Here is a 16,281-nt window from a genome sequence, read left to right as displayed (position 1 = left end):
TTAAGCCTATCAATAGACTACAATACTTACAACATGCTCTTAAACAAGTTTTTTTTTATTTACCAGTTTATGTGTAATATTGCATACTTTGTACTTTTTGACAGTGAGATCGCAATTAAAATGTAAAGTCTTGTAGTTATCGCAAATGACTAGAAAAATCCTGAAATAATTTTGGAAATGTTTTCATCAGATGTATTTGTGAATAAAACAATTTTATTTCAGATGTACGGGGAATGTAGGCTTGAGTAGCTCAACAAAATGCATATTGCAGCAGACTCTTCCCACACACACACACCACATTTTTACGCCAGTGTAGTTAAGAACATTATGTGGTTAAAAAATAATCTTGCCCCCTTGTTTAAGATGTTAGTGATTTCTGTTCAAGACAATTGTTCCCAGCCTAGAACCGGCACCTTTTGGTAAAAGAGGGGTATGTCCATTAATCACATGGTATGTCCATACTGAAGCTCTGAACCCCAACCACATTACCCAGACAGGAAGGATTAGGCTGATACATATGAATATGTGCATGAGGGTGTGAGCAAACTAGAGGCCTGTGTATGTTTAAACCCTGATGGCTGTCTCTTTCGGCACCATTCAGGGCGGCCCGGCAGAGGAGTCCCATCGTCACGACGCAGGGGCTTCCTGCTGCAGAGGTCTGAGAAACAAGGAGGTAAACCTACCCCATCATATCCTGAACAACTCCCAACCCACCCCCTGCCTGTTACTTTACAGGAGAACCCACACACTAACCCCACTGTCCTGTGCTCACTGACCCCATGCTGAGACTGAAGTCCAGGCATGCAACCCTCGGTCGCTCAACATGGCCCACCTCAAGACACCCTTGTGTGGTATTTTTGGTAGGACAAGAGAGATAACAGAAACTCTCACGCACATACATGCCGCCTCTCACACCTTGGGGGGTGGGGGTATCTTATGTTTCCTCTTGACTAGAAGAGAAGTGTCCCATTTCTCACTTTTCCCGCCTTTGCTGCTGGCTATGGCCTGCTGATTGTAGCTAGCTGGGACCCCAACTGTCAGTCAGAAAATAGACTCAACCTTTCTCTGTTGTCTTCTTTCCTTCTTTCTCTCTGTCCATCATTCACATAGACACGTGAAGAGAGGAAGATGGAGGCCATTCTGCAGGCATTTGCCCGTATGGAGAAAAGAGAAAAGCGGAGGGAGCAAGCGTTAGAAAGGATCGGCACCAAAGGGGAAGTTGGTGGACGCAGTGAGATTAAAGAAGAGCCTCCTTCTACACCAGAGGCTGAATCTCCTGCCATATTACAGGTACATAACCTTCAATGATGTGCAAACATCACTAAATCAGTAGTGTGTTTCCTGCACAACTGATTCTGACTCGACTGACATTAAGTTGTAGACAAAAGTTACTTTTGGTCATATATGACCCTAAATAAAATGTTACATGCATTTATTTGATCAGAAATACAGTAAACAATTTAATATAGTGAGTTTAGAAGAACAGCATTGATTTAAAATATAAATCTTTTGTAAGATTTGAGATGTTTTTACTGTCACAATAAATTTGAAAAGTCGTGTATGTAGTTAAAATATATATATATATATATTCATATATTCATTGTTTGGACCCTTAGCCCATGATAGAGGTAGTGAAGGAGGAGCCTTGTCTGAAGCCAGCAAAGGTGAGCCGTAACAAACAGAGGAAAAGCTTCTCGCGGAACCGCACACACATAGGACAGCAGAGGCGGCGAGCGCGAACGGTCAGCACCTGCTCTGACTTGCCACCCAGTTCCCCTGGTGATGCTTTAGAGCCCTTAACAACAGAGACTCAAGATGGAGAGACACCCTCGGCCCCTGAGGCTGACGCTCCACCGTCACATGACCCTGACACCAGCCCACCCCACAGCAGCTCACCTGCCCCGCCTTGCCGCAGTGGACAGAAGTACCCCAAAACTAAAAAGGTAGAATTCTACACCCATAGCTTCCATAAAATGCATTTCACAGCAGTTTGTTGTGCATTTTATAACTTGCATATTCTCTTTCCCAACAGCACTTAGTGAGCGAATGGATAGTTGTTGACAAACAGGAACAGGTTGCTTCTCGGACTCCGGAGCCTCCCCCTGAGAGGCCGTTGCGAATCAGTAGTGATCCTGAGGTCTTGGCCACACAGCTGAACTCTCTACCGGGCATGGCCTGCAGTTCACACGTCTACAGCACGCCTAAACACTACGTCCGCTTCTCCTCTCCATTTCTGGCCAACCGCAGCCCCAGCACTCTGGGAGTGCCCACAGGGCGGCGGCGCTCGAGAGAAATGCCTGAAACATCACCTACCACTGGTTCCTGCAAGAAGGTAAAATTGCTGCATTATTCAGAGATGTCAGCAAGCATTATTGACTTTTGACTCTCTGATAAAATGGTTGTTCTGGTGGATGATACTGCAGGGAAAATAATCCCATACATTTGAACTCAGACCCACTTTAATATTCACTTTGAAGTGTTCATATTTAGGCTAGTGAGTGTCTGGTCTAACTCCATGTGTTTTGTGCAGCGCTGGCTGAAGCAAGCTTTAGAAGAGGAGGGCTCCACCAGCCCAGGTGGAGGGCGCCCTTCTCTGATGATGCCTAGTGAGAGCCCTCTCAGCCCCTCTATAAACGGCGAGTCCTACAGCCCTCTACCCCTCAACGGCAGTTGCTCACTAACAGGTGGGTCAGCAGTCCATGTCCTGCTGCAAATTAACAACTTGAAGCTTGTCTAAAGCAGTCCTTAGTCTTACTTGGTTCATGTGCTTGCAGAGTTGCCTACCCCGTTGAAGAAAAGGCGCTTATGTTCACTCGATCCCTGTATGTCAGAGACTTCCACCCCATATGGGTCTCCTTGTGCCACCCCAACCCGAACAGAGTCAACAGAAGCACCAGGCACGCCCCTGCTGCTTGCAACGCCTCCTCGAACACGACCAGAGGAACCCAGTACTGAGCCCTCAACACCCTTGCAGATTCCCAACCACCCATATATATATGTGTATATTGTGTGTGTATATATGTGTGTGTGTATATAATTGTATATATGTATATGAATGTGTGTGTGTGTGTGTGTGTATATATATATATATATATATATATATATATATATATATATATATATATATATATATATATATATATATATATATAGAAATCTTTTGCCCAATATTGAAAATGAAAAGTTCTAGAAGGATTCTTAAACATTTAAAACTTAATCCAGTAATCTTGAGCGAAATGTAGTGGAAATCTTTTGCCCAATATTGAAAATGAAAAGTTCTCCAAACTGTGAAAACAGAACTATATAGTTCTGACACAAGAGGGCACTAACAGTTTTGCTATTGGGCAGGCGTGGACAGTTATCACCTGTGGTGATGATCTTATAAATGATTGGTCACTTCTGTGGCGTTGATTTGAAGCATTATTTTGGTAAAAGGTAACAAAATGATCATGAAATATATTTGTAAATTCACAGAGCGAGTCGTCTATGGACAGTTCTCCAGATGGTAGCCGAAGGCCCAGTACACAAGATGTGAGTTCACTACTTAAATATCCTGTACCTGCTACAGAGGTGTTCTGCTGCATTTTTCATTAGCACATCTAACACATCTTGTTGTCTTTTGTCAGGTTGAACGACCCCCTTCGCTGTTGGCATCTCCTAGCGTGAGAAATGCAGGCTCTGATACGGCTCTACTGGAATCTACAAAATCTATGGGGTCTCCGAGTCCTCAGCCCTCCCATGCTGAGCCCCAGGATGCTGCAGTAGATGAAGGCATGGAGGTTGACAGTGGTGGTTCAGAAGCTGCTTCAGCACCCGAGACACCAGCCTCCTCTTACCCTCCCTGGATAAAGAGTCCAGACCGAGGTGGCCTCTCGTTTTCCCCAGTGAACTCTAATCTGAGAGATCTGACCCCTTCTCACACCTTGGAGATGGGGGCATACAGGCCGGATTCAACCTCCGCTGGCCCCTTCAGTGAGGCGGCACCCTTCTATTCCTGTAATGAGGAGAGCAGCAGCGTGACCTTTACTCGCTCATTGAGTGTTGATGGCACAGGGGATGGAGGTGCTGCAAAGAACTCACAGAAGAAAAAGGTCTGTTAAAGCATCTGCCAAACTAAAAAAAAAAAATCTCTAAAAAAAAAACAAAAAAAAAAATCATGTATGCCATTTATTTGATGTTGTTAATTGACTGTATTTATCTCGTATTTGTGTTGTTAGGTGTCTCTTCTGGAGTACAGGAAACGTCAGCGTGAGGCACAGCGAAGTGGCTCCAAGGGAGAGTGTGGCTCCCCTGTTTCCACGGCACCACCAGTGGATGTATTCCCTGTCGCAGTGGAAGTGGCCCCTGAGCCACCTGTTCCTGCAGCAACGCCAACCCCCAGGACTCCTCAGCACACCGAGGAGCCAGACACCCCACCTCAGGGGGAAAGAGATGGAGAAGGGCAGTGGTATGTCCCTAAAATATATTCCCTTCCATGAGAATAAAGTACTCACACTTGAATAAACACAAATTCAATAGAAATTTGTTCAGATTAAAACTCTTATAAAGAAATCGGGCTGTCTTGTGACTTTAGAGCTTATGAAACACATTTGTGGAGATATCTTGGACAGTTTGATGGCCATTTGGGCCAACTGAGTTTTGCAAATTAAGAATTAAAAATAATATTAAAGCATATATATTATATAATAATTCTCTTTTAATTTACAGGACATCTTCAACGTCGGTAGAGCAGGCCAGGGAGCGAAGCTACCACAGGGCCTTGTTGTTGAGTGACCATCGCAAGGATGCAGGTAAAAACAACCCTGAAAACATTAGCTGAATTTTGGATTGTGATTTCCATGTTTTTTTGTGATAATTGTTTAAACCCATGAATTGGTACCTGATATACAAATGAAAGTGTTTTTTAAAAAGTTCATCCAATAATCCCAGGGGTGTCCGTCCTGCAGAGTTTAGCTCCGACCCTAATTAAACATTAATACGGGTAATCAAGGTCTTTAGGATCACTAGAAATTTCTAGGCAGGTGTGCTGGAGCAGTAGGTTGGAGGAGCTAAACTTTATAAGAAGGTTAGCCCAAACTGGAGAAATCATGGAAATACATTGATCAAAACGTGAGAACCTTGGTAAGACCTTCTAATCTTAATATTAAAATACCTACTTTGTCTCATTTTCAGACAGTGGAGAGTCAGAGGGTGGCGACTCCCAGGTGAAGGAATGTCCTTCTCCCAAAAGCTGCAAGAGCCCCTCGACACATGCAGTAAGAGAACCTTCCCTCAGTATAATATTCTGTCTGGGCAGGATTAGATTTCTCAACCAGCAAGTTTATGTTATCATAAACCATTTTTCTTTCCATTTACAGCCTTGTTCTCCAGCACCCCAGACTGTCTCTCGACCATCCAAAGAGGAAGATGGTGAAGCACAGCCTCGTGGTCCTTCTCAGCCTCAGGCACTGTCCGTCCAGCAGTCCAGCACCAAGACTTCGAGCTCCAAACCAGCCACACTGACGCCCAGCAAGCTCCACTGTGGGCCCTCCGGTGCCTCGCAGAGTCACTACGCTGGACCGTCACTCCTGCACTCGCCCAAAGCGCAACCCCAAGGTTCACCTTACCGCGGGCAGCGAGCCTTCCTGACAGCTCAGCCTCAGAACCAGCCTCAACCCCAGACTACATCTGGCCCGGCTACTTTCCCTCAGTATAACCCCCAAAATGCCCCACCACCACCTCCCCCTCCGCCCCCAGCTCCACCCACCTCTGCTTCCTATTTCCCCACTCAGCCTACCGCTGCTGCTGCGCCGTTTCCTACATTCAAGCCTAGCGTGGCATCACCCTTTCCTCCCGGTTCCCAACCCCTTCTACAGACCCATCTTGCATTGCATTACCAAAGCAGTGCTGCCCCTCCCCCGCCGCCGCCTCCTCCTCTTCCCCCTCCCCACCCACAACCTGGTCCCACCTTGCTGCATGTCAGTCTGCAACCTCCTTCAATGCAGCAGCATCAACTTCTGCTGAGCTCTGCCCCGCCCCCACCACCACCGCCTCCTCCTCAGGGACAGAGTTCCCAGCAGCCCCCACCTAATAGTGGCACTCTCTTGTCAATCAAACAAGGACCACACCCACCCATTCCACCCCCTCCCCCTGCTCCCTCTAGTACTGCTCCGCACCCGTTCCAGAACATCGGTGGCTTTCAAACCACTCTGCTTCACCAGACTGCACCAGCCAACCCCTCAGTAAACCCTTCCACTTATCAACAAACTGTATTACCCCCTCCTCCACCACCACCTCCCCAACAAACTCCTCCCACACAGACGCCGCCCAATCCGAGCGTCTCACAGATCGCTGGTGGTAACCGAGGACCTACACCTTCGTCCGGCCCCTTTCACAGTACCGGCTACTTGGGCACAGGATGGCACTGACCACACCCACTTAACCCCGCCCCCTAGACAAACTCACTCAGAGAGGGGCGGAGCTACATTGTGTAACATAGGCAACACAGCACCACTGTAAATATTTTCTATGTACCTTATCACAAAGGCTAATGGAAACCAGTGGGTGAAAAGGGTACATTTTAAAAAGAAAAACAAGAAATGCAGAACTGTATCAGTAGACTTTGTGTAAAAGATGATGGTTAAAGAACCCTGGTGCTCATCACTTACCCAGAATCCCCCACACCTCTCTCATTCCCTTAACCTTGTACTGCCATCCGGTCTTTTCCAGATGTCTTTTTTTACTTTTAATGTTTTTATTAATTTTTATCACCCTTTCCGGTCTCTTCCCGTTAACTCCTCCCTCTATCCTCCCAGTGCAATGCAATGCAATGGGACATTCCAGTTTCCTCCTCGCCTTTCCCTGTTCTTCCCGTTTCTCACTGTTTTTTCACTCATCAGTTATTTGTTTTATCTAGTGGCTCATTATATAGCAAAAAGGTTTTGTATAGAGAAAAGAAATACAGAATTATTATTTTTTTTATTCCTCCATGTAACAAAAATATCTGTGCACCGCTGCAGAAATTCAGAGGAGACCTTTCTGATAGGCCGCTTCACTGCCCCAGGAAGACTGCACTTGTGTGAATGAGCGAGTCTGTGCATGAGTGTCTGTTTTTAAGCGGAAGGGAGTGTGTATGCTTGCGTGCCGCCCGCATCCATGCGCATATTTGAAGTGCGCATGAGGGACGGAAAGCAAATACGGGCGCAGACAGATGCGTGCTGTTCTCTATGGCAGCTTTAGAAAGAGAGGTCCTTCCTGTAGGGGTAAGCGGTTTATTTTTGAATATCAATGGTTATTTGTAGAAAGTGTAATTTAATGTATAGGTGGTTACTCCAGCTTTCTCCAGAAACAGTTGTAAATATTGGCTTCTTTTCTTTTCTATGCTTGTATAATTCGCTCCCATCCCCATTTTGGAATATGGTTGTAAATACAAGCGCTCTTGACAAAAACGCTGAATGTTTCTGTGACTGTAGCACTATTTTTATTTCTTCCTCTCTGGTTTATTTTTTTTTTTACTGTTTGTGTGGAGTGTATGTGTGTGTGGAGGACAGAGGCTCACAGACACAGCACTGGTTGGCTATTTTCATGGTTCATTATAATAAATCACTGTAATGACAGTTTTATACCAACCCGAATCGTCTTGTGTGTTTTACTGGGGGTTTGGGGGTTGATGTTTACATGTTCCTAATGTGATTTTTCTTTCACTGTGAAGGTCTCTGTGTGAAGAGGTGCTGCAATGACGGTTTGAAGAGACTGCTGTTGCTGAGACGTATCTCAAGGTTTCTGCATATTGACCTAGTTGTTTTTTTTTTCTCATTAGTATCTGATCGATGCTTCAAAGAAACTGTTTTTGCTTAAATCGAACAGAATGAAAGAAAAGAGGTTTTATGACCAACAGAATGAAAGAAGAAAGATTACATGACCAAACAACATCAAGCCAGAGGTTACAATCAACCGGAATGAAGGTAGAAAAGTTTTGATGAAGAAAGAGGAGCATGGGGTGCATAAATAAAGTTAGCTATAACCGCCAATGTTTGTATGTATCTGTCATGCCAAGATTTGCCGTGTTGAAGACTGAAGCAACTGTCAGGTCAGTTTTACCTAATGCAGGTCTGGGGTGTCCAGTGACTCTATTCCTCCAGGAAGGTCAACATCCAGCAGATTTTGGTTAGAACCAACCAAAAAACACACTTGCCTGGAAGTTTCTAGTAATCCAGAAGAACATGGGTAGCGGTTTCAGGTGTGTTTAATTAGTATTGGAGCTATACTCTACAGGACATTGGCCCTCCAAGAGCAAGATTGGACACCGCTGGCCTGTGAAAAAAAAAAAAAAAGTAAATAAGATAAATGTCTGTTTGTTCTTTACAACAATGCTAACAATGAAATATCTTGATTTTAGTCGGTAGAGGTAAAATCTTTATTCATTAATGTGGGTGAATTGTCTTTAATGAACTTTTATAACTAATACATTTTAATGGTGTATTTACATCTTTTTTCTACACACAACATCATCTGACAAGACAGACACCCAATAAATAAAGCGAAACACTTTTTTTTTCTTTTCCTTCAGAACTTCATCCAGCATTGTCCAAACTCTTCAGTTGTCCAAGAAGGGAGGGAGTGGCACGAGGTACACTGTGAGGTCATTTCCTTGCTTTTTGAAACCCCATCCTCCAGGTTTTCCCGTGACATTTTTTCTTTTTGATTGGCGATCCTAGGCTGTTCGTTTGTCTTGGTGGGACGGAATGATAATACCAAGAGTACAAAACGGTACCAGCTGAGAACATCATAATTATGGCACACATAACTATACAGCACCAACACTGCCGAGAAGTAAATATCGAATTAGAGACATACAGAAATTCAACATATACACTCAATACATAATACTTAAAACACTCTCCTACTTCTTTATATACTTGGCTTGTGCACAATTACTAATGGCAGAGATGTCTGCCCCTAATTTTGACACTAATTTTTAAAATATATTAACAGTGAACTCTCAACTTCTGTTTACATGCCCCTTTTAAACAATGTTGGATAGTGTTTTGTTTAAATAATTGTACATTTTGAAACCTGATAAATGATCACTTGCTTGTAAATTGGCTCTGGTAAGTGGTCAGGATTTAGTGTCCCATTTATTTATTTTTATTTTTTTTCAGGGGTGGTGGTGACAGAAATAATAACAGGCTGAAAATGTCTGTGGTGCAGCTCTGTGCCAGAATGTACATCCCACAATTCAAACCTGTGAACGTTTCCTTCTATATTGGAGAATCCAGTCAAATAGAACAGTGTTTTACAGTAATTCAGAAATCCCAAAATATTAACATTATTGTAATGCAGGCCTTTAAAGGAGAACACAAAGTAAAATAAATATTATTATTATTATTATTATTATTAATCCAAGTCAAAGTTACTTCTAAACGGTGCATTAGCTGCCCTATCATGTTAGTATCACAGAACACTGTAAATTAAAGTACGGTAGGGATTTGTTGAGAAGCAGTTCCAGGGAGTAAAGTGAAAAAGAAGGGATATGGAGAGAAAAGCATTGAGTTCCCAACTCCATTCACCCTGTTTGCATCCTTTAACTGCTTCATTCAGGCTTCCTGCCTTTAGGATGATGGGTAAAGCTGGATTGTGATTTCACATAATGATTTTCCTTGAAGGAGACAGAAACACCTGAAACAGATTTAAGTGATGTTTTAGTAACAATTCACAGCATTGCACTTGAGAAATTTACACAAGGAAGCTAAACTTGAAGAGATTATTTCAAAAATGTACTCAAAAATTTAAAATTCCTAACATCACTTTATTTCTATACAAAATGAGATATTTAGAAGAATGTTGTTGTCAGTGACGTCTAAAAAAAACATTGGACCAACTGACTTGCATTGTATGGACAAAATGTCTTTTTTTCTTTCACAGAAGAAAGGAACACATACTGGTTGAAAAAAAAGCAGCTTCAAAATTTACATTTGAGGTCCGACTGTAATTTGTTTTATCACAAACACAAAAAGGTCTTCTGAAGATCAAAAACATTTTTAAATAATCATATTAACCCCAGACGTTTGTACAGTAGTGCGTCTATATTAAATATTGACCTTCAGTATGTCTCGACCTTCAATATGTTTGAGCCTAAATTTTTGTTTCAGTAGTAAATTTTAAAATACCATGAATTAGTTTGTTACAATATTTTTGTTTTTTATTTTTTTAAGTACACTCACCTGTGTGTATCTGGCATCTATGCATTTCCACTCTCTGTTGATAAAAAAAGAGAAAATTCTATCAAAATTAAAGCAAAAATCACAGCTTAAATCCACGGAGTAATTTTCAAATGCAGCAGAAATATTTATCAACTACTGAAAGCTGTCACAGTTGAAATAGACCTTTTTTCACATAATATCAGTTAGGATAAACCTAACTAGTAATTTCCACAAGATGGCACTAACACTATCATGTGCCGTCACAAAATATGACAAATTATGTTTCTGCAGGATTAAGAAGTGAATTGCTCATTCATCATTATACAAATATCCTTACTCACCATTTGCAACTTATCAGTTTCAGATCAAACCTTAACACACCTGTAAGTGACCCTTCATTACCATTATATAAAATAATAGTTTTATGGTCCAGGAATTCCTGAAAGTGGAGTTTGTTCTTTCATTTACCTTCATTATATGAAGCATTTTATAATCCATATCCATAAATAGTGTTTTGCTCCAGGTGTGCTGTTCAGCACAGCATGGGTTCCAGCTGATGCTGTGCCTGTGATTAATATGGACGGGCTGACAGCAAGCTGTGTAAACAGTCATTAGTAATTCATGGCTGGGTCCAGAGCCCCAGGCTTCAATTAACCCCAGTCCATGTTAAATTCTACTTTTCTATATTTCCTTCCCTTGCTATATTCCTCTTCTTCTCACTCCTTCTCATATCTCATTTATTTTCACAGCCCTATCATCTGATTCTGTCCTTAATGACCATCGCTTTGTCTTATTTTCTCAAGCTGGTCTGTCTTCGCTCACCTCTGGCTGGCAGGCTCTGTCTAGTAATGAATGAATTGGACCGAATGACACAACAGCTGCGTGTTGAAAACTGATGTGTTAGAGCATTTATGGGTAGAAATGGAGAATCGAGTTTGTAATTCTTCATTTTCTTTTTCATAAATTATGCATTTTGTGATTACAACTAAATCATATAATGTGTATCAGAAATGCACAAAATTAGCCAGGCCATTTCTGGATTCTTTCACAGAGAAATGTTTGATTATACACTTGTTAAACACCTTTTTTTTTCTTCTTCTTCTTTTTTTCAAAACGTAGTTGAAATTCATCTCATAGTACCTTAAAGGGATACTCCACCCCAAAATGAAAATTGTCATTAATCACTTACCTCCATGTCGTTCCAAACCCGTAAAAGCTCCGTTCGTCTTCAGAACACAATTTAAGATATTTTGGATGAAAACTGGGAGGCTTGTGACTGTCCCATAGACTGCCAAGTAAATTGCACAGTCAAGGTCCAGTTAAGTATTAAAGACATCATCAGAATAGTCCATCTGCCATCAGTGATTCAACCTTAATGTTATGAAGCGACGAGAATACTTTTTGTACGAGAAGAAAACAAAAATAACGACTTTATTCAAAAATTTAAGTATTCCCATCGTTTCATAACGTTACGTTTGAACCACTGATGGCAGATGGACTATTCTAAGCCTCCCGGTTTTCAACCAAAATATCTTAAATTGTGTTCCAAAGACGAACAAAGCTTTTACGGAGCTTTTTTTTGGAACGAAATGGGGGTAAGTGATTAATGACAAAATTTTTATTTTGGGGTGGAGTAACCCTTTAATTTGGTAAGAGTCACAAATTGTTTAGTATGCAAAACCCTCAAATTTGGCCCCATGTCTACTTTGAGGCTAATATGCTAGTGTACACTTAGAAGTTTACCAAAATAATGTTACTTAAAAATGGTCCAAATATATATACAAATAACATTGTCCCTCCCCTTATATCACTTGCAAATGACTAACAATAGCAAGTAACATATTATAGACTTCAACAGCAATAACACTTATGTCGCTTTTCCACTGCGTGGTACGACTCTGCTCAGCACAGTTTGCGTTTCCACTGCAGTTTAGTCTCGCTTTAGAGTGGGAGGGGTTATTCACATGCCGTTAAAGTTGCGCCACTCTACTCTCATTCCACGTCTCCACATCAAGCTCTCGCTGGATCCGCTCCTCTGCTATCAACGAGAGGAATGTCTGTCCTCCCTAAACAAACAAAACTTTTTGGTTGTTAAAAAAGGTGCACTCATTCAAAACAGTTGCATTCAATCCTTCACTGGCTGTGCTGATTTAAATCTGGTGGTTCTTTTGTGTTTGTGTCGCAAGTTCAGTAACTCAGGTAGTGACGATTCTCTCCGGCCAATCTTTGATCAGCAGAGTTTACACGTAACGCTATGGTTCACTTGGAACCTCAACCGAGGTGGTACTAAAAAAAAAAGTACCAGGTACTGTACCCAGTGGAAAACCCCCCAAAAGTGAACCGTACCATGCAGTGGTAAAGCGCCATTAGATTTCACCACCAAATGGTGTTTTCGACATAGGTACCAACTCCCAAGTTGTTTTTCTATTTGTATTTTTTACTCTGCCCCAACTTTTTGAACATATAACCTTTTATTGTCCAACCCTCTTTCATTTATTTATTTGCATAAATGAAGACACATTTCTGAGATACATCTGCAGTCTCCCATGGTAAGACATGACATTTAGACATGACAAGACACAGAATAACAATTCTTCAGACAAAATAATGTTAATCTTACTGTCTCCCAGCAGCTCCTCGGACATGAGGCCATCCTGCCTGTTGCCCAGCACAAAAGCCAGGAAAGAGAGAATAAGGGCATCCAGGATGCCCATAATGGCCAGGATGTACGCCCAGCGCACTGAGCATGCTCCAATGGTGTATTTGTCCGTCCCTTCTCCACACATCCTCTTCACCTCATCAGCATCCCAGCCATCAGGATATATCATACAGCCCAACACCAGACACATACCTAAGAGAGAAAGCAGGCATTGTGAGTCAACCAATTAATAAAAGTTCTATGGATTTAATCAACAGCAGAATGCATTTCTGTACTCAAGCGATATGATAGATGGCAGTTGTAAAGCGTAAGCTGGGGAACAAAATCAGCTACAATGAAAGAAGTCATTGTGGTTTCTTTTGTTTGATTATAACATGTCTGACAGCTGAGATGAATGAGGCGAGAGGTACCAGTAATCCCGGACGAGCCCCCAATTTATATTCACATACACACTGAAAGCTGCTATGAGTCATTTTTGTATACAAAATTAAATTGCAAAAGTTTCTGAACAAAATGTGAGTGATTTTTGCCAGTGTAAAACTTGCAGGCACAATGCTGTATGTGGGTAGAGGTGTTCGGATGGTTGCTTACTGGCAAAAGTTAAAAAACCAAACTTCCAGGTCTCCATGGTATTCTGATCCCTAGATTTGCACAAGTGCCTCCTCCTTAAATGGAAATGTTCAATGCAATTAGTTTTCAACCAGTTTATAGCCTGCCAAGAATGCAAGTCTGTTAACTTTTCAACCATTGTTCAGGAAGTCCTACCTCAAACTCATGAGACTGGTTGAGCCAGAAGTGTGCGAAGAAAGAAATTCAATATGTCTCCCTTTTCTGAACCACCCATTTCATGTCTTAGAGTTTCCACTAATGTGCTAATGGGTTGAATCAGGTGTGTTTGATTAGAAAGAGTTTAAAAATGTGTACTACTCATGTGCCACCAGGAACAGGGCTGGGAAACACTTGTCTATCTACAGTTTGTGACAGCTCATGAGTTGTATTACCCTTCCATTACCACATACCTCACAGAACAAGCAATAGATCTGATCTCAGATCATCAGCAGCACCAGCTGTGAGCTCTTACGTCATCCCTGATGAATTGAGACTGGCAAACTGCATCTTCAGGGGTATCAGATCATAGTCATGGTAAATACTGCAAAACTTTGTGCTGAGAAAGGCGAATACCGCATGTTCCAGTTTTGATGCATTGATAGTTTTATGCAGACAAAATCAGTAACACACGAGAAAGTCATTTATAATGTAACCAGGCCTTTTCTTAGGGTTATTAGACATATTACCTTGATGCTGCCTTTAAGTCACGTAGCGTTGATCACACTTAAAAGAAGGGCACCACAATGCTGTAGTTACCAATAGAAAAAAATGGGATTTTCTTTGAGACCTGACTTGGAGGTTGGGGGTTCCCTGTTTGAGTCCTGGAGTTTGTGTTCTTGGAGTGAATTTCCTCTGGGTGCTCCAGTTTTCTCCTGGATTCAAAAACTGCGAATGTGTGAGAGTGTTAACCCTGCAATGGACAGGTTAGTCCAAAGGTGTCAAATCCTGCTCCTTGAAGGCTACTGTCCTGCGGAGTTTAGCTCTCTAACACTAGGGCTGGGTAAGAAATATCGATATCTCAATATTAATCGAAATAATCCCAAGAATCGATTAGTCTAGCCTGTTTTCAGTTAATGGACGGAACATTGAAGGGCACCTCCCATCCAATATAGCGCAATAAGCATTGTGCTTTGGTACTTTTAATATTAAACAAAGTCTCAGATTTTAAATTCTGTCCATTGTATTGCAGTATTCACACAATAAATGCCGTCTAATAGTAATCACATTAAAGCTGAGAGCCAATCACCCTCATCCCTCCATCCACAGCTTATTTGCCCCGCAGTCACTCTAAAGAGCTCATAGGTTTTTTCTTGGAGCAGTTTGTGACAGTGTGACTGAATCTATCACTCATGTAACCAGCCTTCCTGCAGTTGTCGAAGTTGCATGTGTCATCTAAGTTCTTATGGTGGTGCACCATGTCCTATCCAGGCAGGACATGACAAGTTTTCAGTGACAAGTAATTTGTCTATCCATGCTGAAAGTGAAAATGCTGCATGTCCCAATGAGACTTTAGTATGGGACAAATGGTTTATTTCCATGCCTTTCAACATGTCAACTTCTGGCTCAACTGGTGGTTGTGAGTTTGGGGCGGGGCCCCAGTTTTTTGTCCAATGACAGATGGAGGAAAACCGGTTTAGAAACAGTTATTTTAGCAAAACTGTTTTGTGGTAGTGCAGAAATTGCATACACCTGTCACGCCACTATAAAACTCGCTGGAGGGAAAGCTACTAAGTGTATTGCGTTAAAACTGACCAGATTCATGGCTACACACACATTATGTAGGAAATGCTTATAAATAATAGAAAACATCAGCATTTTCTCTCATTTCGCATCCTCTCCAGAGCCTGCAGCACTGCACCACACACATATACAAATCAAAAGGAGCTCTTCAGCTAAACCTTTCAATGTTATCGAAGAGACACACACAGCTGAGCTCTGATAATGAGCTGTCCTTATCTCAACCATCTTGCAAAAGACAAGTTGTCCTTTTCATCCCATTTTGTTTTATTTTTATGTAATAGATGCCGCAGAATAGATTATGGAAAGGCAACCTCGTTGTTCTGTAGTATCGCTAGCTCTTTTCTAATGGATCAGACTGCGGTTGTATTGTGCGGGCTTTGATTTTGCTGGCAGCGAGCACTCACGCTGCATCTGGGTCAGCGAGAGTGCTCTGAATGCAGATGCTGTGAGTGGCACATCCGAGATGTGTTTGTAGATAGAGCTATAAATAAACACAGTCAAAGATGAGAATTCTGCGTGTGAGAGAGTGTTTCCGTTAGGAAAGATACATTTGTATATACTCTGTATATCTATTTTTCATGCTTTCCTGTAATCTCAGCCAACAATTTATTGATAAAGCTCATTGCAATGGATTAAGATCTGTCCAGAACACAGGGAGCTTGCTACCTGACTAATAGAGCAGTACCTTTCAAAAGTTGTTCTGAACTTGTGTTCATCTAAGAATTTACATTTTGTTATCATTTACTCACCTAAACATACCATCAAAGTAGTCTATATGACTCTATATTCTGAAATCATATTTTAAAATTTATATGGAACAGACCTTTTGTCATTATTTGCTAAAACCTTCCCAGCTGTCATCTCTTTTGTGCATTTAAACTTGCCTCATTCCCACTGGTTGAGACCCATTAATAGCAATGCTATTTGGTGTCATTTATTTCAAACCTTAGGCAAAAAATCTTGGTGCACTATATTTGAAAATACACAAACACAAATGAGATTTGAAAGCAATTGCTGAAATAAGATTATCAGTGAATAATGACATACATTGAAGTCTAGTCATAGATCACAATGTCACATTGCTTTATAAGA

General features: G+C 41.6%; 3 protein-coding genes across 9 annotated transcripts in view; 2 read left to right on the top strand and 1 right to left on the bottom strand.

Annotated features, from left to right (window-relative positions):
• LOC109066408 (inactive histone-lysine N-methyltransferase 2E-like) overlaps window positions 1-7,607 on the top strand; it is a 36,675-nt gene extending 29,068 nt beyond the window's left edge. For 5 of the 7 annotated variants that reach the window (XM_042742625.1, XM_042742598.1, XM_042742609.1 and 2 more), the window contains 13 exons: window positions 602-673; window positions 1,111-1,290; window positions 1,617-1,943; window positions 2,033-2,332; window positions 2,531-2,684; window positions 2,775-2,988; window positions 3,309-3,321; window positions 3,475-3,531; window positions 3,627-4,091; window positions 4,218-4,447; window positions 4,708-4,790; window positions 5,173-5,255; window positions 5,358-7,607. In XM_042742625.1, the coding sequence (XP_042598559.1) occupies window positions 602-673; window positions 1,111-1,290; window positions 1,617-1,943; window positions 2,033-2,332; window positions 2,531-2,684; window positions 2,775-2,988; window positions 3,309-3,321; window positions 3,475-3,531; window positions 3,627-4,091; window positions 4,218-4,447; window positions 4,708-4,790; window positions 5,173-5,255; window positions 5,358-6,407 (3,228 nt within the window). In that variant the 3' untranslated portion in view covers window positions 6,408-7,607. The remainder of the gene's footprint in view (window positions 1-601; window positions 674-1,110; window positions 1,291-1,616; window positions 1,944-2,032; window positions 2,333-2,530; window positions 2,685-2,774; window positions 2,989-3,308; window positions 3,322-3,474; window positions 3,532-3,626; window positions 4,092-4,217; window positions 4,448-4,707; window positions 4,791-5,172; window positions 5,256-5,357) is intronic. The other 2 variants (XM_042742631.1, XM_042742620.1) reach the window with 1 other exon arrangement.
• Window positions 7,608-9,115: 1,508 nt separating this feature from the next.
• lhfpl3 (LHFPL tetraspan subfamily member 3) overlaps window positions 9,116-16,281 on the bottom strand; it is a 32,759-nt gene continuing 25,593 nt past the window's right edge. The window contains exons 2-4 of the mRNA XM_042742691.1: window positions 12,802-13,032; window positions 10,203-10,236; window positions 9,116-9,657 (exon numbers count right to left, since the gene is read on the bottom strand). Coding sequence (XP_042598625.1) covers window positions 10,220-10,236; window positions 12,802-13,032 — 248 coding nt within the window. The 3' untranslated portion in view covers window positions 9,116-9,657; window positions 10,203-10,219. The remainder of the gene's footprint in view (window positions 9,658-10,202; window positions 10,237-12,801; window positions 13,033-16,281) is intronic.
• The window catches only part of orc5 (origin recognition complex, subunit 5), a 37,147-nt gene continuing 33,784 nt past the window's right edge, over window positions 12,919-16,281 (top strand). The window contains exon 1 of the mRNA XM_042742678.1: window positions 12,919-13,053. The gene's annotated coding sequence lies outside the window, so the exon portion shown is untranslated. The remainder of the gene's footprint in view (window positions 13,054-16,281) is intronic.

The sequence above is a fragment of the Cyprinus carpio genome, chromosome A4, assembly GCF_018340385.1.
Source record: "Cyprinus carpio isolate SPL01 chromosome A4, ASM1834038v1, whole genome shotgun sequence".
In the NCBI taxonomy this organism is placed as follows: domain Eukaryota; kingdom Metazoa; phylum Chordata; class Actinopteri; order Cypriniformes; family Cyprinidae; genus Cyprinus; species Cyprinus carpio.
The sequence above is the reverse complement of the archived record's forward strand: the minus strand, read 5'-3'. Positions and strand labels throughout refer to the sequence as shown.